This window comes from Sciurus carolinensis, chromosome 2 (genome assembly GCF_902686445.1).
Source record: "Sciurus carolinensis chromosome 2, mSciCar1.2, whole genome shotgun sequence".
Classification (NCBI taxonomy): domain Eukaryota; kingdom Metazoa; phylum Chordata; class Mammalia; order Rodentia; family Sciuridae; genus Sciurus; species Sciurus carolinensis.
Window position 1 is genome coordinate 109,557,101 of NC_062214.1, and position 24,112 is coordinate 109,581,212.

A 24,112-nucleotide genomic window follows, 5' to 3' on the forward strand; every position below is an offset into this window, starting at 1 on the left:
TTCCTCACTTTCTGAACTTAAGGGCAGGATATGTCTTGTTCATGTTTATATTTACAATACTTGGTAAATATAATAGAAGTGTATTTTGATAGATTGAGTACAAAATAATTCTTTTTTTTTTTTTTTGCGGTGCTGGGGATTGAACCCAGGGCCTTGTGCTTTTGAGGCAAGCACTCTACCAACTGATCTACTCCCCAGCCCTCAAAATAATTTTTAATAATTGTTAATGTTTGCTTCCTGAGAAGTCATTTGGTGATAAACATTGTTCTCACTTGATATGAAACCAATCATTGTCTTTTTATCTTAAATAAATAGTGATCTTGTAAACTGTTGGCTAAAATATGTCTGTTTGTTTGTTTTGGTATTGGAGATTGAACCCAGGGATGATTAACCACTGAGCCACATCCCCAGCTCTTTTTTTATTTTTTCCATTTTGAGACAGGGTCTCACTAAGTTGCTAGGGCTGTGCTTATTTGCTGAGGCTGTCCTTAAACTTGGACTCCTCCTGCCTCAGCCTCTGCAGCAGCTGGGATTATAGGCGTGCACCACTACACTCAGCTTTGTTTTTTTTTTTGAAACTAATATATTCTGATGTGCAAACCATAATGACATAGGTGTTTAGATCCTTCTTCTAGGTTCTGAGTTCTCAAAACTTCTAGGTATTAAATCTGTTCCAAATTTCCTAAGCCTGAAAAGATTTTCTGCTGACCCTTTGGATAATGAGTATGAAGAGTCCTAGGAAATTTATACTGTTTGTCATTTGTCCAGAGTTGACTGTGATAAGCTAGGTTGATCTGAGGCCCACTTAATCTCACTAACCTCTGAGGTCATAATATATACAGAAGTCAGACTTAGCTTTGATATCTGCCTCTTGTAGGGCATTCCCACATTTTTCTGACTATATATAAAATAAAACAAATAATTCTAGCTCTGCCTAGAGCTTCTAATTATTATAAGAAATTAGAATGCATAATTTTGATAAGTTAATATTGTCTATAATCCTAAGAACCTTAAAATTAGCCCAAAATAGAGAAGTGAAATATTCCTTTCTCTTTTGAAATGATGTAGATATATCCTGATCAGCAAGCCTACAATATGGACAGAAAGATTAAGAATGCAGTTCCTTGAAGGTTTTCGATCTTTTTTGAAGATTCTTACCTGTATGCAGGTATGATAATTCTTCTTTATACCATAAGAGAAATTTATTTAAAAAAATATAATCTCAGTCTTTTTCTTCTTTTTCATCTTCTCCTTCAGCAAACTTTTTTTATGAGAGAAATTTTTTCTAGCAAACTAGATATAAAATTTAAACACTGATTTACTTTAACAGATCTATGTACCTTAGTAGTAAAGTTAGTTATTAATACCTTAATAATAAACTTCATTTCCTACTTCTACCATTATTAATGTTTATTGAATGTTTACCATGTGGTAAATATATAATAAGAACTTTACAAGCATTATCTCTTTTGAGCCTTATAACAATCTTATGGAGCCTTATAGCAATTTTATTTAAGGAAATAGGGGTTTAGTAATAATTTGCCTAGGTTTAAGCTAGAAATCTCAGAGCTGGTATTTGCACTCAAGTGTTCTACTTCTGAGTTGTACCCCTGAGAGCTGGGATTTGAACTGATGTATTCTGACCTAGTACAACAACCATGTTAAAATACTTCAGCATGTATGTATATGAATCCCAACATTTTTATATTTTGCCAGTAGAGGAGCAAAGAAAGAGGGTTATATGTTGACAAATCTTTTCTTGCAGGGAATGGAAGAAATCAGAAGACAGGTTGGGCAACATATTGAAGTAGATCCTGATTGGGAGGCTGCCATTGCTATACAAATGCAATTGAAGAATATTTTACTCATGTTCCAAGAGTGGTGTGCTTGTGATGTAAGTAAGATTTGTTAGTAAGTACTTTTAAAATACTCTAATAGTTATTAATAGTATAGGTTTATGTTGTAGCTTCCTTGATGTAAGTTTTTGTTATTTAATAAATCATAAATTTCTTAGATATTTAAATTTATTTTATTAAATTTAGGAGGAAAATACAGTTTTTTACACTTAATTAGAAAATGTATCCTAGGGTGGTTTTGCTCATTTTGGGGAATTGCAGGGTTTTAACAATATATGTCTTGCCTATTTCAAATGTACTTATTTATTTAAAACATTTATTTATTTGTTAATAGTAATAATGATAATTAGAACCACATAGACTTTTAACTATTTCAAGAATGGAGAGGTGAATATTTTATTCTATCAAGAGCTTTGTTACACATGTTAAACTATTCATAAAATTAATTTCAAAATACAGAACTAATGTAGCTTCTTAAGCAATAATTTTAGGCCATAACCCTCTATTGATTGATTGATTGATTTTTTGCGGTACTGGGGATTGAACCCAGGGCCTCACGAGTACTAGGCAAGTACTGTCTCACCAAGCTACGTCCCCAGCCCCATAATTTTCTTTAAACACAATACTACTTTAGATTCCCTTTGGGGAATATGACTTCTTTCTTTTCTGAGAAAATTAACATTATCTCAGTCAAATTCTATTGTCTCCGTTTTCTCTGTATTGTCATCATCATGTGTTTGTTGACTAAATTTATCTGTGTCTTCACTATTGGTCTCTGAGTCTTGTTTTATCTCTTTTCTAAAAGCAATGCCTCTACCTAGGCTCTTGGTCATAGTTTATATTATTTTTTCCTGGTGTGTGCCTCCTTATTTGTCTCTACTTGCATTTTCCATTTTCTGCTTATTGTCTAGCAACTGCAGCACATGTATTTTAATTCTCTCACTATTATGAAATAGCTGTACAGTTATTAGGAAATTGAGTCAAGGTGTGTGTTGTTCATCTTCAGATCTCCCAAACCTTCTGAAGTTGTCTACATTTACCATTCTTCATTCATTATGTCCTAGTATTCCTTAGAGACTGATTCTGGCTTCAAAAATTGGCTAGACTGAGTTCAGAAAAAACTCCCAAAGGATCCATTTAGTAAACCAAATTTAGAGATCTTTTCTTGGTCCTGTCTTCCTTGAATTATCTGTATCATTATATTCAGTTAAGTACCTTAGTCTTTTTAAACCTTTCTTTGCCTCTGATTTTCACAACACTGTACTATCCTCATATTTCATTATCATTTGCCAATTTTAATCCATTATTGCTTTTCTCCAATTCCTTCTGCCTGCTTGCTAAGAACACTGAGGCATTCCCCAGTATTCTTTTATAGATCTTTATTTCTATCATTTAATTAAATCCTCAAAGGGATGATTTTTCCCGAACTCTACTATCACTTTTGTTTGCCATATATTCCTTAGATATTACATTTATATTTGTTATATTTTAAACTCAGAATATCTTTTCTTTCACATTTTATTAATGCATTATAGTTGTACTTAATGATGGGATTTGTTACTACATTTTGTACATGCACACAATATAACAATATAATTTGTCCACTATTACTCCTCAGCACTTCCCTGCCTCCTCCCCACCTCCACCTCCCACCTCCTGGTCCATTTCCTGTGCTGATCTCCCTTTGATTTTCATGAGATACCTGTTGCCGCCTTTTCTTTTCCTTTTTCCTCTTGTTTCCACATATGAGAGAAAACATATGACCCTTGACCTGAGCAAACTCAAAATATCTTAAGTTGATTTGTCATCATTTTCTTCTACTTCCAATTTGCATTCTCTTTTTTTGACTTCCCTTGTTTTATTAATAATGTGTTACTCTTAATATAGGCATCCATACAGGAAATTTCAGAGTCACTGTATTCTTTGTGTTTGATGTTATCAGATGTTTTGACAAGGAAAATGTTCTGGGCTCACATAAGATTGGGAAATTTGGAGTCGAACAGAGAGAATCTTTTAAAGCTACTGAACTTTTCAAAACCTTTAAAATTAGACACTCTACTAATGTCTGTTCCCAAAATTCATTTGGCCATGGAGTTTCTTTCTCCAAGTAAAATCAGTAGTAAAAAAACACTGAATTAAGAAAGTGACCTGACCATTTGGAAGGCTAAGACAGGAGAATCACAAGTTTGAGGTCAGTCTTAGCAAGTTACTACAGTGACATTAGTCAAAATAGTTTGGTATTGTTATAAAGATAAACATATAGATCAGCAAAACAAAATTGAGGGTCTAATAGGGCATGGTGGCCTAAACATGTAATCCCATCTACTGGGGAAACTGAGGCAAGAAGATTGAAATCCAAGGCTTGCTGGGCAATTTACCAAGACCCTGTCTCAAAATAAAATATAAAAAGGGCTCGGTGTGGCTCAGTGGTAGATCGCCCTGGGTTCAATCACCAGTACCACAAAAATAAATTTAAAAATTTTTAAGTAAGGCACAGTGTTGCACATCCAGAATCCCAACAACTCAGGAGGCTGAGGCAGGAAAATCACAAGTTCAAGGCCAGCCTCAGCAACGTAGTGAGACCCTCAACAATTTAGTGAGATTCTATCTCAAAATGAAAAGAAGAACTAGGGGTGTAGCTCAGTGGTAAAGCACTCCTGGTTTGAATCCCTTATGCAAAATATATGGAGAAAGACCTTTGACTTTTCTCTTTTCCTACCATAATCACCTAGATTTGGTTCTTCCTTATCCCAAATTTATTTTAAAATTCTATCGTTTTCTGTGAGTTCATTCTTTTCCTTCTTCACTGCCCCATCCTAGTCCAGATCCTTATCACTTACACCTAAATGTTAATACTATTTTTCTTGTTGGTTTCCTTACCCTCTCCACTTTGTTACCTTCAACGCACACATTAATTCTTTGAAGGGAACATTCCTCAAGCTTATTTGACGGCAGTTGCTAAAACCATGGTTTAAATAAACCAAACAGTCTGGAAGGAGAAACTGAGGAAATGGTAAAGACTTGCCATGGATTGTAGGCTTTTGCAGTTACTGAGGCTGAGCTATGAGTTGAGGGAAAGCCTTGCTCAACTGGTGATGTGAGTTCACCAGTGCTACCTTGCTTCATGCTGTGTACTAGAGCTTGCCCCTCCCCCATTCCTTTTCTCAGACTAGTTGCCAGACAGAATCACTTAGGGATACTTGATTTGTTTACATTAGTATGACCTATAGCTTACCTATAGGTTGGTTCTGTTATGTTTTAACAAGTGTCTTAACCTGATTGGATAATGTACCTATATATGTCTTGTACAATCCTAAGTAAAATTAGATGTGTGCCTTCCAAGCCTGGTCTCTGATGTCTGTGTTTATCGGGGTGTTTATAGGGGGACATCATCGTCATCACCCTCAGTGGGACTTTGGTTCCATAACTACAGTTCTTCTTGGAACAATGTGTTCACTAATGTTACCCATCAGATACCACTAATGTTTTGCTTATTTTTACATCTCAGCATAGAATGCCACTTTCTTATCTTTCCCCATACTTAAATCCGGCATATTCTGTTTTGGTCTATTTTGGTGGTAAGGAGTGTTGGGGATGGAACTTAGAGCCTTGAGTGTGCTAAGCATACGATCTACCTCTTTGTTATATCCCCAACCCTAAATTCTGCATATTTTTTAGGTCCCATTCAAAAGCTGTTTTAATTTATATTGTGTGCATGTATAAAAAGTAATAACAAATCCCACCATTATGTACAACTATAATGTATCTGTAAAAAATGTGCTTTAATAAGTTATGTCTTTCCAATTGTTAGTGGTCTTTTATTTGCTGTCTTAGGGCAATTAATTTATACCATGTTTTACTTTGATTATAAGAGTGCATATGTTATATTTCCTATTAATTTGCAGATCCTTATGAAGTAGTCCTAGTAATAATTAGAATAATTTTATACTTATATATAATGAATATTTATTGAATGATGTGTGGTAATATAGCTAACTTGTCAACATGTTTGTGTTTTTGGTTTCTCTTTAGGAAGAACTCTTACTAGTAGCTTATAAAGAATGTCACAAAGCTGTGATGAGGTGCAGTACAAGTTTTGTATCCAGCAACAAGACAATAGTACAATTATGTGGTCATATTTTAGAAACTAAGTCCTACAGGGTATCTGAGGATCTTGTAAGCATACATCTGCCACTCTCTAGGACTCTTGCTGGTGAGTATTTGTTTTGATTTTTTTTTTTCTTTATTTAGTATATATAGGCATACTCAGACTAGACAAAGCAGTTAAGGGCTATCATTGTCACTGTCCTTTAAGGAACTATTACCATAGTATTTATCAAATGACGATTATTTACCTGGACTACTTTTTGTCTGGGTTGTTTAATGAATCTTAAAGACTAACTTGACAGCTCATTTTCCACTCATATTTATTTGTTTTTCACACATAAGTTGAATAATAAGATGTACTAAATCTATGTAAAATTTCTGACACATGCTTCTAACTTGTTCTTTTTTTGGCTTATTCTTTTTTTTCAATTGTTTTTTTTTTTTAGTTACACATGACAGTAGAATGTATTTTGACATATCATACATATATGAAGTATAATTTCCCATTCTTGTTGTACATGATATGGAGTTACACTGGTCATGTATTCATATATGAACATAGGAAAGTATGTCCAATTCATTCTACTGTCTTTCCCATTCCCATCCCCCTTTCCTTCTCCCCATTCCCCCGTCCAGTCTGTTGAACCTACACAGACACACACACACCCGCCTATTGTAAGTCAGCATCGGCATATCAGAGAGAACATTTGACCTTTGGTTTTTTGAGACTGGCTTATTTCACTTAGCTTGATAGTCTCCAGTTCCATCCATTTACTGGCAAATGCCATGATTTCATTCTTCTTTATGGCTGAGTAATATTCCATTGTGTGTATGTACCATCTTTTCTTTATCCATTCATCTGTTGAAGGACACCTAGGTTGGTTCCATAGCTTAGCTGTTGTGAATTGCACTGCTGTGAACATTGTTGTGACCATACCATTATAGTATGCTGATTTTAAATCCTTTGGGTATATGCCGAGGAGTGGGATAACTGGGTCAAATAGTGGTTCCATTGTAAGTTTTCTGCAGAATCTCCATACTGCTTGCCAGAATGGTTGCACCAATTTGCAGTCCCACCAGCAGTGTATGAGTGTAACTTTTTCCCCACATCCTCACCAACATTTATTGTTGGTTGTATTCTTTTTTTTTTTTTTAATTTTTTTTTTTTTTTTTAGTTGTAGAGGGACACAATACCTTTATTTAATTTATTTATTTTTATGCGGTGCTGAGGATTGAACCCAGTACCTCACATGTGCCAGGCAAGTGTTATACCACTGAGCTACAACCCCAGTCCACTTGTATTCTTGATAATTGCCATTCTAACTAGAGTGAGATGAAATCTCAGTGTCATTTTAATTTACATTTCTCTAATTGCTAGTGATGTTGAACATTTTTTCATGTATGTGTTGACCATTCGTATTTCTTCTCTGATGTGTCTGTTCAGTTCCTTTGCCCATTTATTGATTGGGTTATTTGGTTTTTTGGTGTTAAGTTTTCTTTATATATTTTGGAGATTAGTGCTCTATCTGAGAAGTATAGGTGGCAAAGATTCTCTCCCATTTTGTAGGCGCTCTCTTCATGTTCTGGATTGTTCCCTTTTCTGAGAAGCAGCTTTTTAGTTTGATAAAATTGCATTTATTGAGTCTCGATTTTACTTACTGCGCTTCAGGAGTCTTGTTGAGGAATTCAATTCCTAAGCCAACATGATGGTACATGCTCCTAACTTTTAAGAAGTTAATATGACTGAATACTTGGAAATTTACTAACCTAATTAATCAGCTTTACCTTTACAAATATGTTTTGAATGAATGTCCTGGATTCACCTTCATACAAGGTGGAATTTTTTTCGATTTAAAGGTGTATATTCATTCTCTGAAGAAAGGCTTCTTTACATTGCAGACTTTCCAATAAAAAATTTGTTTCCAGAACACTTTTCTTTCTTACAAATATTATCTTTTCATTGTTTTAAATACTAACGCATATTAATTGTACTAATTAATGAATCTCACTGTAGGATTTCCATACAAGGATATATCATGGTTCATTATGTCTACCCTCTTTTCTCCTACCCTCTCCCACTACCATCCCTTCTTCCCAACCCCTGATATTCCCTCTTCTATTCTCAGGTCATCTTTTTTTAAATTTCCTTTAGTTTCCACATATGAGAGGAAATGTGATTCTTAACTCCCTGTGTCTGGCTTAATATAATATCTTTGAGTTCTATCCATTTTCCTGCAGATGACAAGATTTCATTCTTCTTTATGACTTAATTATACTCCATTATGTATATATACACTGTATTTTCTTCATCTGTTCTTTTGCTGATGAACACCTAAGCCAATTTCGTATCTTGACTCTTGTGAATAGTGTCACAATAAAAAAAAAAAAAATAGAGCCACAGTAAATATGGGTATGCAGGAATCTATTTAGTATACTGACTCAATTTCCTTTAGATATATGCCTAGAAGTCGTATATGAATCATATGATAGTTATATTTTTATTTTTTTTGAGGAACCTTCATTTGTTTTCCATAGTGAATGTACTAATTTACATTCCCACCAACAGTATATAAAGTTTCCTATTTCTTCACAATCTCACCAGTGTGTGTGTGTGTGTGAGAGAGAGAGAGAGAGAGATAGAGAGAGAGAGAGAGAAAGAGAGAGAGAGAATGAACTGGGTGAGATGGTATTTCCATATAGTTGTTTATTTTTCCATGTAGTTGTTTGTTTGATTTTTTTTGTTCTGGGGATCCGAAACCCAGAGCCTCACGTATGCTAGGTGAGAACTCCACCACTGAGCTATAACTCCAGCCCTTGGTATAGTTTTGGTTTGCTTTTCCTTGATGACTAAAGATATTTAACATTTTTTATCTATTGACCATTCATACTTCTTTGGAGAAATGTCTCTCCAGGTAGGTGATTTACCCACTTATTAATTGGATTACTTTTCTGTTAAGTTTATCGAGTATTTTCTATATTCTGGATATTTAATCTGTCAGATAAATAATGGGAAAGATTTCCTTCCATTCTATAAGTTGTCTTTTCACTCTGTTGTCTGTTTCCTTAGCTTTTCAAAAGCTTTATTTATTTGCTTGCTTGCTTATTTATTTATTTATTTCTTTATTGGTACTGGGGGTTGAACTCAGGGGCCCTCAGCCACTGAGCCACATCCCCAGCCCTTTTTTTGTAATTTATTTAGAGACACGGTCTCACAGAGTTGCTTAGGGCCTCCCTAAGTTGCTGAGTGTATCTTTGAACTCATGATTACAGGCATGTGCCACTGCACCTGGCTGTGCAGAAGCTTTTTAATTTAATGTTATACCATTTGTCAATTTCTGTTTTTGTTTCCTGGACTGTTAGAGTCTTATTCAGGAAACCATCGCCTGTGTCACTATCTTGAACTCCTTCCCTTAAGTTTTCTTCTAGTAGTTTCAACATTTTGGGTCTTACATTAGGTCTTTGATCTATTTTGAGTTGGTTTTTGTGCAGGTTAGGAGATAGTAGTCAGCCTTCTACTTGTAAATATCCAGTTTTTCTAGCACCATTTGTGGAAGAGGCTGTCCTTTCTCCAGTATATGTTTTTGGCACTTTTGTCAAAAGTAAGTTTATCTACGAATGTTCTCTCTGATATGTGGATGCTAATACACAATGAGTGGAGGAGGAAAGAATAGAAGTTCAGTAGATTAGACAAAGGGGAATGAAGGAAAGGGAGGGGAATAGGAAAAGGAAAGACAGTGGTGTGAATCTGACATAACTTTCCTATGTTCACATATGAATACGTGACCAGTGCAACTCCACATCATGTACCACCACAAGAATGGGAAGTTATACTCCATGTATGTATAATATGTCAAAATACACTCTACTGTCATGTGTATCTAAAAAGATTTTTTTTAAAAAGTCAGTTGACTGAAGATGCATGAATTTATCTCTAGGTTCTCTATTCTGTTCCATTGGTCTACCAGTCATTGTTATACCAGTACCATGGTGTGTTTTACACTTTGTCTCTGGAGTGTGTTTTGAAATCAGGTATTATGATGCCTCCAGTATTGCCCTGTTTGTTCAAGATAGCTTTGGCTATTTGGAGTTTTTTGTATTTCCATATGAGTTTTATGATTGTTTTTAGATTTATGAGTTTTTAGATTTATGAAGAATGTTATTGGTATCTCAAAGGGGATTACATTGAATCTATAGATGTATTTGGGTAATATGGCCATTATAACAATATTAATTCTCCTAATTTATGAACATGGGAGGTCTTTCCACCTTCCAGTAGCTTCTGAAGAAGCTTCATTTGTCAGTTCTTTGTAATTTGCATTATAGAAATCTTTCATATTCTTAGTTAGGTTTAGTCTAGGTATCTTTTTTTTTTTTTTTTTGTGGCTCTTCTGAATGGGGTTGCTTTCCTGATTTCTTTCTCAGCAAGTTCATTAGTGGTATATAGAAAAACTACTAATTTTTGTATGTTAACTTTGTATCCTACTACTTCACTAAATTTGTTTATTGATTCTAAAAGTATTTTGGTAGAGTTTTAAAATTTTCTAATGTAAAATCGTATCTATAAACAAGGATAACTTGACTTCATTCTTTCCTATTTGTATGCTTTTTATTTATTTTTTTTCTCTTGCCTGATTGCTCTGGCTAGAATTTGTAGCACTTTGTTGATTAAGAATGGTGACAGTATGGGCTGGGGTTGTGGCTCAGTGGTAGAGCGCTTGCCTGGCATGCGTGAGGCACTGGGTTCGATTCTCAGCACCACGTATAAACAAATGAATAAAATAAAGGTCTACTGACATCTAAAAAATATTAAAAAAAAAAAAGAATGGTGAGAGTAGACACCCTATTTTGAAGTTAGTAGTGATACATGACCTTATTTTTTCATATTTCTTGTGTTTCTGTATTGAGATTTGTCCATCTGTTGGAGTGAATGTCTTCCATTTTTATGTAGTGGTCTCTCAGTGTGTGACTTTCTTTTGCCAATATATCTTGGGGTATCAGCTTGTTGTGTAAAGTTGAGTATTTCCAACTGGACTTCACAGTGTAGTCTCCTTGTAGCTTCTTTGGTTTTGATTCTTTGGTTTGCGCAGACTGTACGGTATCAGAGTCAGGGAGACATACTGTCTCTGCAAGCTTTGTGGGAAAAGCTTTGTGGGAACACTCTGGTACTTCAGACAGCTGTGGGGTAGGCAGCAGAGTATGTGGAATATGTCCTCTGTGATTACTCCTTCTGTGGGAGTGGTAGCTCCTATTGGGAGTTGGGAATTTCCACAGGCCCCATTGATGGTACCTGTTACTTGAAATGCCTTCACATTGTTATATAGCCATTACCAACATCCTTCTCCAAAACCTTTGCACCTTCCTAAAATAAACTTCCAAAACTGAAATATATATTAAAATTATTAAATAACTCTGTTACCTTTTCCTCATATCCCCTGGCAATTGTACTTTCTATCTCAGTGACTTTGACTACTCTTAGTACCTATGATGAATGGAATCATGTAATATTTGTCCTTTGGCTTATTTTACTTAGCATAATGTCCTCAAGATCCATCCATGTTGTAGTATGTGTCAGGATTCTTTTCCTTTTTAAGGCTGAATAATATTCCACTGCATGTATATACTATATTTTTTTCCAACTATTCATCCATTTAACATTTTGGGTTACTTTTATCTTTTGACTGTTGTTAATAATGCTGTATGGAACCTTTGTTCAGGTCTTTGCTTTTGATTCTATTGAGTATGTACCCAGAAGTGTAATTGCTGGATGGATATTTTTTTGAAGACCCATCATACTGCCATGGTGGCTCCACCATTTTACATTCCCAGTAACAGTGCACAAGGGTTTCCAGTTTCTTAGCATCCTTTGTTATTTTCTGGGTTATTATTTTTTTTTATATCCTGAGGATTAAACACAGGAGCACTTAACCATTGAACCACATACCCATCCCTTTTTAAAATATATTTTATAAGGTGCTTAAGACCTTCCTAACTTGCTGAGGCTGGCTTTAACTCAGCCTTGTGAGCCACTGGGATTATAGGCCTGTGCCACCTGTGCCTGACTTTTTCTGAGGATTTTTGTTTTCTTTTTAATTATAGTCTTCTAGTATATTTAATGGTATTTCATTGTGTTTGTTTGTTTAGTACCAGGGATTGAACCCATGAGTCCTTAACCACTGAGCTACATCCCCAACCCTTTTTTTATTTTTTATTTTGAGACAGGGTTTTGCTAGGTTGCTGAGACTGACTTTGAATTTGTAATCCTCCTGCCTCAGCCTTCCAAACTGCTGGGATTATAGGCATGTGCCACCATGCCCAGTTCATTATGGTTTTGATCAGTGTTTCCCTAACGATTAGTGATGTTGATTATCTTTCTAGATGCTTGTTGTCTTTTTATGTTCTCTTCTTTGGAGAATATCTATTCAAAGTGCTTTGTCCAATTTTTATTTGAGTTAGTTGAGATTTGTTTTGTTTTGGTTTGGTTTCAACTGTTGATTTGTAAGAGTTTTTTATGTATTGTGGATATTGACTGCTTATCACATAATTTAAAAATTTTTTTTCTCATCGTTTTACTCTGTTGATAATGTCTGATGTATATAGGAATTTTTGATGTAGTCTAATTTATCTATTTCTTCTTTGCCTATGCTTTTTGGATCATATCCAAGAAAAATCATTGTCAAATCTAATTTCTCTACATTTTCTTCTAAATATTTTATACTTTTCACTCCCATATTTGGATCTTTGATTCATTTTGAGTTAATTGTTGTATGTAGTATAATTAACATCATGTGATTTTATGTGAATTTTGTTTTGATTTTCAAAATACTTAGTTTTTCATCCTTTAATAACTCTAAGATCCTCAGGTCTTTGGTCTAATTTTTAATGTAAACAGAAAGGGAACCATTGAGTCACAATTTCTTGAGAACCTCAGGTGTTCAGCAAATAGTCCTTCCCGTGTGTCTTCTGTTACCCTAAGAGCCAGAGTTACTTTGTTTGGCAGTTATGTTTTTTGGTGTTTTTTGTTTTGTTTTGTTTTGTTTCCTGCCTGGCACTTGACTCATTGTACTTGAGTTTTTTGTCCTTGTAACTAAAGGATCAGGGTGACTTTAGAAAGATCTGAGTTTCAGAGCTTTCCCATCTAAAAAGAAAATGTCCTAGAGTTCTGATTCTTTACCAAATAGTTCTCTGCTTTTATTTACAGCTTTGTCTTTACCTTACCCCAAATTCTGACCTTGCAGCAGTTTCCCTGTGCCTTTGCCTTTCTCATTTTCTCAGAGGCTTAGGGTTTTAAATAAAACCCTGGATAAAGGAACCAAGGGGAAAGGTGGATGGCACTTTTTTCATTGGCTTCCCCCACTCCACCTCCTTTATTTTTTAAGATTATCCATTCTCTGCAGCTTGTTCCTTGCAAAATTAAGTTTTTAACTACAATTTCGAGATCATTGAAATTTGCTTGAGGCTCTTTTTATTCCCCCTTAATTTGAAAAGACCTTGTGAATTTTATTTTAGGATTGAGTTCTCCTAGATTTGCCCTAAACATCACATATTCCTTGGGTAATATTAAGCAGCAAAAAAGGGAGGATTGGGGTCAAGCCACTTATTCAGCATGGCCCAAGTAGCCCTTGGGGATTACAGCATTTTCCAGGAATGGCTTTAGAACTCTATGATTTACAGAAAGTCAAGAAGGTGCAATTCTAGGTTCTACTAGCAAGCAACCTATGAAAATGTCAGACATCCACCTTTTAGTATGGAAGACTGAAGTCAGTTTCAGTCATTTATCTACCAACAGTGTCAAAAGAAAAAGTGTCATTATGCAATCCATTTAACTCATAACAATATTACTCTGAGGAACTATCTAGCCATTCATCAGATCCTTGATTAGTAACTCCTGAAATCAGACATGTTTCTGTAGAAAGAATTTTAAATCATGTTGTCTGTACACACATAGGTATTGGGGACGGGGGTCCGCTGAGAGTGAATGACAGCAGTGCCTCCCAATAAACACAGGCATTGGAGACCAGGCTTGGAAGGCACAGATCTAATTTTACTTAGGATTGTACAAGACATATATAGGTACATTATCCAATCAGGTTAAGATGCTTGTTAAAACATAACAGAACCAACCAATAGGTAAGCTAAACGTCATACTAATGTAAACAAACCAAGTATCCCTAAGTGATTCTATCTGGCAACTTAGTCTGAGACAAAGGACTGGGGGAAGGGCAAGCTCCAGCAAACAGCATGAAGCAAGGCAGCACTGGTGAACTCACATCACAGCTTGCTGTGATGCCTGTTGAGCAAGGCTTTCCCTCAACTCATAGCTCAGCCTCAGTAACTGCAAAAGCCTACAATCCATGGCAAGTCTTTACCATTTCCCCAGTTTCTCCTTCCAGACTTTTTGGTTTATTTAAACCATGGTTTCAGCAACTGCTGTCAAATAAGCTTGAGGAATGTTCCCTACGTGCACATATCAAAAATACAGAGAACTTTGTATCAAAAAATGGCAGGGAAATCCTGCAGCAGTTCTAATCCATTTTGGGTTTTCAGCTATATTTACATCTAAAGCAATAGCAGACTCAGTTGAAATCTCTTCTACTTTATAAAGTCAATTGTGGAATTCCAGGAATTCTGGTGATTATATTAAGGTGAAATAACCAAAAATACATAAGCAAACAGAAGTCCCCTTTTTAACAATTTACAGTAAATTTTAGTAGGAGAGAGAACATGCAACTTCATTTTGAAACTGTTTCCCAACAAATAAGGGCTTTTTTCCCATAACACTTAAAGAGCCATATGAAAAGTGACAGCTATAGAACTTGATCTTCTAAGTATTTCACAAACTTTTATTAAGCCTAATCATAATACTGTCTAATTACCATAATCCCAGTAAAGGATTTCTGTTCTATTAAAAATAAAGCCCTGAAATATTTTTATTTTTAAAAGAAATAAAATAAATATTTTATTTTTAAAAGAAATAGTTTTCAATTATTTTGATATTTGTTTAAGAGTATGTATATAATAAGCATATCTGGAGAGGCAGCAAATTAGTTTTATGTAGTGAATGCATACACCTTGCATAATATGAGATTTTAAGTGTTGGTAATATTGTGTCTAGAAATTAGAAGTCAAACGTTGACATTTTAGAGCATCATTTGTAAACGTAGTAAATGTACAGTGTGTATACAGGTGTTGTTAAGGACTGAACACAGGATTTTACACATGCTAAGAAAGCACTTTTATTACTGAGCTATATCCCTAACCCTAGTAAATATACATTAAAATCACCCATGTTTCCAAACTTGATGAGCTAAGTAAACAGATTTATTGAGTTTAATCACTTTCTCATTTTCTTTTTCTTATTTCTTTTATTTCACTTTTTAAAAAATTTTAGGTCTTCATGTGCGTTTAAGTAGGCTGGGCGCTGTTTCAAGACTGCATGAATTTGTACCTTTTGTAAGTGACTCTGTTAAATATTGATTTGCTTATGTCCTATTTTTGAACAACTCTATTGATGAGTTGAAAAGAAAATAACATTTTACAACCCATCTAAGTAATTCCCATTTAGTAATTTAACAATTATATATCACATTGAAATCTGAATCACACAGACTTGGAAATCATCTAGTTCAAGTCCTTCCCATTATACAGATGAGAAAACTAAGAAATATGCAGTGTCATAACTAAGATATTTCTGAGCCCTGTGAAGAATAATAAAATTGAGCTTTCTCTGTTTCAGGAGGATTTTCAAGTAGAAGTACTAGTGGAATATCCTTTGCGTTGTTTGGTGTTGGTTGCCCAGGTTGTTGCTGAGATGTGGCGAAGAAATGGTCTCTCTCTCATTAGCCAGGTATGGCAAGATTCATTATTCATATTTATGAATGTGTTCATTTTCTAATTGCTTTTCTTTTATATAGTTTTACCCATGTTCCTATATTTTTCTGAGTGTTTGGTTTTATTCTCTTAGAAATGAAAATTCTAGGGATCACATAGATGTTTCTTTTATCCTGTTTATTGCTTAACCTTTCTGAATTATAAGAAATTTAGGGTGCTTGAGTGGATAGATTAGGTAAAAGCCAGTAGTAGCACAGAAGTTTCACTGTTAACATAGCTTTTTTCTGAGAATTACTTACTTAAAGATCCGTAGTCTTCCCATCATATTTCTTTGTGTAAGTTTAGGTCTTACCAACAATTTATTATTAATCTGTGAAACCCAATCACTTACCAATCATTTAGCATTTGTTGTAAAGTTCATTGTTTCTTTAGGAGTAATTTCTGTCAGAATTTTGAAGGGTGAGTAGTTACCCTATTGTTCCTTTCCTCTCAGATTTTATTAAGAGATCAAATTGGGGTTTTGTTTTGTTTCTTTACTGTACTGGAAATTGAATCCAGGGCTGCCTCTCATGCTAGGCAAGTGCTAGGCACCGAGCTACCTTCCCAGCTCCTAATATCAGATCTTGATACAGGTGGGTCACGATTTAGAGTGCTTATACTTTAGGGACATTTTGTGTTCTAGTTATGGTTTTCTATTTTAGTAGTGGAGTTATCTTGAGGCTAACTCAACAGAAATTTCTAACTAAAGACTATAAGGGTGATTGCTACATGCTTGTTTTTCCAGTTAACCGTTCATAACACCTTTCCCACCCTCTGGAATTTAAGCTGTTTTTTTCAGGCTAATCCTGGAAGTTGGTACCTTTTGACAAAGCTTAGATTTAGCAGAAGTTATTTGAGTCCCTGTTCAGATGGTCTTTGGTTTCTCTCTGCTTGTTCACCTCTGCCTGCAACCCTGGCAGACCATACTGAGCTGAAACACTTGCCAGGGTATTTAAACCCTCACTCTGCCACCTTTCCAAGGTGGGAAGCTGGCAGAGAGATGCTGCAGTGCTTGATAATCTCTTGACCATGCTGAAATGTCCAAAGGGAGCTCTTTCCGGTGCGTAAAACCAAAGTTCCAGGACATTTCAAATTTAAGGAGAATCCCATGAATCCAATACAGCATGTTCACTCTTGCCACAGTGTACTACTTTCCTCTACAGTGGAGTCTTTAAGAGAAAAAAAAGTCCCCAACCAAGAGAAGTTCTTACTCAAAAGCAGGGTAGTGGGGGAGGAACACTAGTATGAGCTAGGGAACCTGTTGGGCCAACCATCCTTCTCCTTCCTGGTGTCTGATCCAAATTACCGAGTCCCTTGCACCAGTGCCTTTCCTTTACCTACAGATGAGCCCATCTTTTCCACCAGTGAGGGGACCCTCCACGACCCCAGGATAAGCCTTAAAGAAAGTGTCTAGAAGAGTCCCGAGGATGCTCACATATTCAGATGTCCATTTTAAGCATCTTTTTAAAATATTTTATATAAAAAGCTTCCCTTTCTAGTACCACCAGTTCCAACCACACCAAATGGAAAAGCAGAGACTGCCAGCACTTTTCTTGGTCTTCCTGTCCTCTCCCTTGATGTGTTTGTTGTCCCCTTACCCCTCCCATCCATTCACTGTTGGAATGGTTAGCGGAGGGCACCAAGCAGTTCTGAGGCAGTCCTGTGTGATTCCATGACCAGTCGTTTTTGTTTTTAACTGTTCTTCCAAACCAATAGGTGTTCGGAAATTAGGGGGAAAACAATCAATTCTTACCAATGGTTGCTGTTACGATTAAATCAATAAAGATCTTGAGTATTAAAAAAAAAAGTTTATGTCTGACTGGGGATTGAACCCAGGAGCATTCTACTTCTGAGCTATATCCCCAACACCCCCTTTTTTTAAATATATTTTTTTCAGTTGCAGATGGACAGAATATCTTTATTTTATTTATTTATTTTTATGTGGTGCTGAGGATTGAGCCCAGTGCCTCACACATGCCAGGCAAGTACTCTACCACTGAGCCACAACTCCAGCCCTCCCCAATCCTTTTTAAATTTTTTTATTTTTATTTTTTATTTTGCTATGTTGCCCAGTCTAAGCTCAAACTTGAATCCTTCTACCTTAGTCTCCCTCGTAACTAGGAGTCAGACATGTGCCACTGTACCTGGCCCACTGTTTTAATCAAAGGCTACCTTTTAATTTTTTCTTCTGTTTTAGAGCAAATAGGGAGAAGCTGAGAAAATAGGACTTGTAAAGTTCTACTTGGAAGAAAAACAGTGTTAACTGATGAAGTGTAGATTTTTTTTTTTTTTTTTTTTTGGTACCAGGGATTGAACCCAGGGATGCTTAACCACTGAGCCACATCCCCAGCCCTTTTTTAGCGACAGGGTCTCAGTGAGTTGCTAAGTGCCCTACTAATCTGCTGAGACTGGCTTTGAACTCAACAGTCCTTCTCCATCAGCCTCCTGGTGAAATTGGTTTCCTTTTATTGAAACATTTTAAACAGAGGGGAATTTGATTTTTTGTTACAAATGTTGAGAATAATGGTTGATGTAGAGCATTTTTAACTCAGAAGTGTTTTCATGCCATATTTCCTCACTTTATCTTTACAAATCACTTAAAATGATCCAGAAGTTTGCAACATTTTTTGCCACTAAGGAGTTCCAGGGGTTTCTGAGAGAAAGTTTTAATAATTGTTGAGAATTTTGCTTGAAATAATTTTTCTAGCATCTTCTTTTATTTTTTAGGTATTTTATTACCAAGATGTTAAGTGCAGAGAAGAAATGTATGATAAAGATATCATCATGCTTCAGGTATCTGTTAAGTTCCTTTTTTTCATATTTATGACAACCTTCCCTCTTACGTTCCTTGTAATAAGAGAAGATACAGTTATTTTTAATTTCATTGAAGTTTTCTCACCATTAAACTGAATATGATATTGTAGAAATAGATGGAAATCTATACTATCTTTTGTAAACTTTAATTTTCTAACAGTACTGCTAGAGCCAGTGTTTCTCTATTTAATATATAAGAAATGTGATGCTGGATTTCTTTGACAGATTGGTGCATCTTTAATGGATCCAAACAAGTTCTTGTTACTGGTACTTCAGAGGTATGAACTTGCTGATGCTTTTAATAAGACCATATCCACAAAAGACCAGGTAAGTGATAGAAACTGACATGTGAATTAATTCCAAAGTAAATATCATTGATACTATTTTATTCATATTTTAAAAGTTTATTTCTTTATGTATACAGTTGAGTCTTTCTCTGTGGGTTCTGTGTCTATAGATTTAACCTATAGTAGATCAAATTATATATAAAATTTATATATGTGTGTATATATTTATATATATACATATAAATATATAATTTATGTATTGGTATATAATATTAATATTTATATATTTACATATTATTTATTTATATTACATATAATATTAATATATACACATACTTACATAAACTGTGTCCATACTAATATGTAGACTTTTTCCCCTTATTCCCAAAATAATGCAGTGTAACAACAATTTATATAGTATTTACATTGTATTAGGCCTTAGTGATCTAGAGATGGTTTAAAGTATATGGGATGATGTATATAGGTTATGTAAATACTACATTGTTTTATATAAGGGACTTGAGCATCTTGGGTTTTGATATCCTAGGAGGAGTGTTTCTTGGAATTTAGATTCTCCAAGTATGTCCATTTCTAATGGCACAGTGTTTTAAGGGATATCTCCAAAATTTCCATGTATATGTATGGTATACATATATAAACACACACATGCTTACACACACACTCTTTTTTACTCTAGAAAAGTTAGAATATATAGATTAACAATGAGAAATCATGTGAAACACAGAAGTGTTAAAATCTTCTGTTTTTAAAACAAGAAGAATTACATCATTCTGCATTTGCTGCCTTTGCTTAAGAAATATTGTGGTAGGTTTTTTTCATATTAAATAAATATACAACTATATCATCATTTTTTGCATCATTTCTAATGACTGTAAGATTTCAGTATGTGAATATATTCTGCTTTAGTTTCCGGTTGCTAAAGAAGTTTTTCTAGTTTTTTGATCTTATGAACATCAGTGCCTCTGTGTTTTAAATACTTATCAATTTTTTTTTCAAGATAAAATCTTAGAAGTGAATTTGGTAGCTAAGACAGCATGCTCTTTATAAAGGCTTTTTATACATATCAACAAGTTGATCTCAGAAAAGTTCTCTCTCTATATATGTGTGTGTGCATATATATACACATCTATAATTTTTTTTAATTATACCTTTATTTTATTTATTTATTTTTATGTGGTGCTGAGGGTGGAACCCAGTGCCTCTCATGTATGAGGCAGGTGCTCTACCACTGAGCTACAACCCCAGCCCAGAAAAGTTACTTCTATTTAGATTCTCCAAGTATGTCCATTTCTAATGGCACAGTATTTTTTAAATTGTTCTATTTAGTTATACATATAGTAGAATGTATCTTGACTTATATATACATGGAGTGTAACTTCCCATTCTTTTTTTATTATTAAAATTTTTTTAATTTTACGGACTGAATTTTGATTCATTGTACCAAATGGGGTACAACTTTTCATTTCTAGTAGATTCACACCATTCATGTAATCATACATATACATAGAGTAATACTGTCTGTCTCATTCTACTATCTTTCCGTCCCCCACCCCCTCCCACTCCATTTTCCTCTACACCATCCAAAGTTCCTTTGTTCTTCTCTTCCCCGCCTCCGCCACCCCGCCTTGTTTTATATCATCATCCACTTATCAGAGAAAACATTCAGCCTTTGGTTTTTTGGGCTTGGCCTGTTTCACTTAGCATGATATTTTCCAACTCCATCCATTTACCAGCAAATGCCATAATTTTATTCTTCTTTATGGCTGAGTAATACTCCATTTTGTATATATACCATAGTTTCTTTATCCACTCATCAATTGAAGGGCATCTCAGTTGGTTATAACTTCCCATTCTTAAGATTGTACCTGATGTGGAGTTACACTGGTCATGTATGCTTATGTGAACATAAGAAAGTTATATCCAATTCATTCTACTGTCTTTCTTTCCCATTCCCACCCACTCTTCCTTCCCGCCACTCCCCTCTGTCCAATCCGGTGCACCTCCACTCCCTCCCTCCCATAATGAGTCAATATCCACACATGAGAGAGAACACTTGGGCTATGGTTTTTTGAGATTGACTTATTTCACTTAGCATGATAGTCTCCAGTTCCATCCATTTACTGGCAAATGAATGGCACAGTATTGTTTAATCCTTGATCTGAGAGGTAAAAGAAGATATTTTAACTTTCAGGGTTTGGGATTCCCCCCCCCCCCCCGCCCCCGTTCTTGGGGATTGACTTCAGGGATGCTTAATCACTGTGCTACAGCCCCAACCCTTTTTATTTTATCTCTTATTCTGAGACAGGGTCTCGGTAAGGTAACTGAGACTGGTCTAGAACTTGTGATTCTCCTGCCTCAGTCTCTTGAGTTGCTGGAATTAAAAGCATTGTACCACCACACCCTGCTTAACTCAGTTCTTTATCAGTGGAATTGTCTATTTTTTACTTTCCTTTTTTCCTTGATTTTTTTTGACAGGGAGCAGAGGGGAGTGTGGAAGCAGTAAATTATCAGTTCCTGTCCTTTACCCTTGTCCTATTTTTATAAATGCTCCTTACATTTTTTTCAGTTTGCAGTTCATTTATATTGTTTTAATATTTGCACTACTGTCTTAAAAAGTAACCCATTTTGAATTCATGAAATCACATTACTTTGTTACTTCAAATTAGAAGTCACTTGCAAAAGGCCAAAGAATAGGATATAAAATAGAAACTGATTTGTAGTCACATTTTATACTTAGTAAAAATGAATTATCTGATTTGATGGAAGTACTTAAAGAAGGGATGTGCTAAGGGAAGGGTACTCTTACCACAACTATTTGAAACCAATTTCTCACTAACCCAATAAGAAGGAAGCCAATAATAGTTGGAGACTTAAGAATTAGAATTAATTTGTTGAGTTAGGATAAATAATGATATGAGGATAATGATAATGAAAACAGTATTTAATAATTGTTATTCAGTACTTGTTAGTGCCAAGTATTGTGAATTTTATTGACTTTGATGTCAAAAAGAGACCTATTAACCTCATAACTTTTTGGTTGCTACGCTCTGAAAGATAATACTAGACTAGATGGACCATGAGTCTGATCCAGAAATGCATGCTTTATGGAGGGTTTTGGTTCTTATGTAACTAATTTATTCTTTTTTTTTTCAATTCTGTAGGATTTGATTAAGCAATATAATACATTAATAGAAGAAATGCTTCAGGTTCTCATCTACATTGTGGGTAAGATTAAAACAAAATGTTGGAAATAAAACATGGGTTATTCTTTGGAAAGAACATTAATAAGTATAGATCATTTTACTTTTCTTACAAATACTTAATAGGATATTAGTTAAGATTAGTATAACGAATGTGTTTAATAGATTTTGAAACTTACTTTTTAAAAATCCATACATCTTACATCTTTATTTTGGGGGACAGTACTGGGGATCAAACCCAGGGGCACTCTGCCACTGAGCTACATCCCCAGCCCTTTTTATTTTGAAACAGGGTCTTGCTAAGTTTCTGGGACTAGACTCAAATGTGAAATCCTTCTGCCTCAGCCCCCCAGTTTACTGGGACAAGCATGTACCACCACACCCAGGTTACATCTTTATTTTTTAATACCTGATTTAAAATTGTTGGGAGGTTGAAAGCCTGGGAAATAAGTATTCTAGGTAGAAGTGTAGATTTTTAAAAACTACTTGTTCAATACTGAAAATTGCATCTATATATGAAATTCAAACATAACATAGTTGTAAGTAAGATATGTTTTCATTATATCATTCTGTTAAATTACTTTGTGCAAATTTTGGCCATTCTTGACTTCCTTAAAATGATTTAGGTAAAAGAAGAAGAACATTCTTTGCCAGAAATATTTATCAAGTAATGATGACATTAACCTCCAGAAATTTGTTCTGTAATTCAGCTGAAATTAATATTCTAACCTGTTAAATGTGAATATATACTGTATTATAGTCTATTGATTTTTCCAGTTGGATGCATCTGTTTACCATCATTTTGTTCTTGACTTCTCATTCTGCCTTTATTATTTAATTTGTTGCACCAGATGCTGTTTTAATAGTTCCTAGGGAGTATTTTAGCCCTTACTTTTTTTGTTAGAGGACTAGTTGCTGAACCAGTTTTTGATCTCAGTAGAAAACGTAGTTTATAAACCTTTACTGCTGAGTGAAACATAAATCCTTCAGACAGCAAGCTCTTCCTGTCTAGAATATTCCAGTAACATACTAACAAAAACTAGGTGTGATGGTGCATGCCTGTAATCCCAGCAACTTGGGAGGCTAAAGCATGAGAATTCCAAGTTAGAAGCCAGCCTCAGCAAATTAGCAAGACCCTGTTTCAAAATAAAAAATAAAAAGGACTGGGGATATAGCTCAGGGATGTCGTATCCCTGGGTTAAATCCCTTGTACCACCAAGTAAAAAAAAAAGACACTAGTCAAAAGAGTCACCAAATTAAAAATGTGTAAAAAGATTTTGAAATTCATCATGTGCTTTATCAAATAATACAAACCGGAAGGAATTTTTGTGTTTGTTCTTGGAATGCTTTATGAAAAATCTAATATGTACAACATTTTTAATATTTTACTTTTTGTTATTTTAGTATGATAATTTTTTATTATATTTCCTCAAACTTTACTGGGTGTTTTCTTCTGTGTGATTTGATTTTTAGCTGATACTTGATATATTCCTGAGTATAAATTCATTACTTTCAGGAATCAACATTTGTATTTCAACAAAATTCTCTGATTTTACAATAAGTAAAACATTAAAAAGTAGAAAAATATTTGGATTAGGAATCAGAAAATCTAGTTTTGGCCTTGATATTAACTATCAACAACCTCCCATTTATATTTTTTGGGCCTCAGATTCCTGATTAATAAAATATAGAGGAAATCTACAGGATCTTTATAGTTTCTTATAACACTAAAATTCTAGGGGATTCTCTTTTTGTTGAAAAAATATGAAAATTACAAAATGATCTAAAATTGTAAAGGTGAATGAGTGTCAGATATGAATTCACTTAACAAAATCATTCTGTGGCAAATTTGTAAAATTAATTGAATCTCTTAGTTGAAAGTTTTTTTCTTTGTAACTCTGTTATAGATATCATAGTTTTTTGTACAGATGTTGTAATGTTGAAAATCAGTGATAAAATA

At 34.6% G+C, this 24,112-nt stretch overlaps 1 protein-coding gene across 1 annotated transcript in view; it reads left to right on the forward strand.

Moving 5' to 3' along the window:
* Ubr1 (ubiquitin protein ligase E3 component n-recognin 1) overlaps nt 1–24,112 on the forward strand; it is a 178,747-nt gene that overhangs the window by 93,121 nt on the left and 61,514 nt on the right. Inside the window, 8 exon segments of the mRNA XM_047538461.1 lie at nt 1,069–1,168; nt 1,766–1,894; nt 5,889–6,069; nt 15,352–15,413; nt 15,697–15,807; nt 18,558–18,623; nt 18,870–18,971; nt 22,114–22,177. Of these exon segments, the coding sequence (XP_047394417.1) occupies nt 1,069–1,168; nt 1,766–1,894; nt 5,889–6,069; nt 15,352–15,413; nt 15,697–15,807; nt 18,558–18,623; nt 18,870–18,971; nt 22,114–22,177 (815 nt within the window).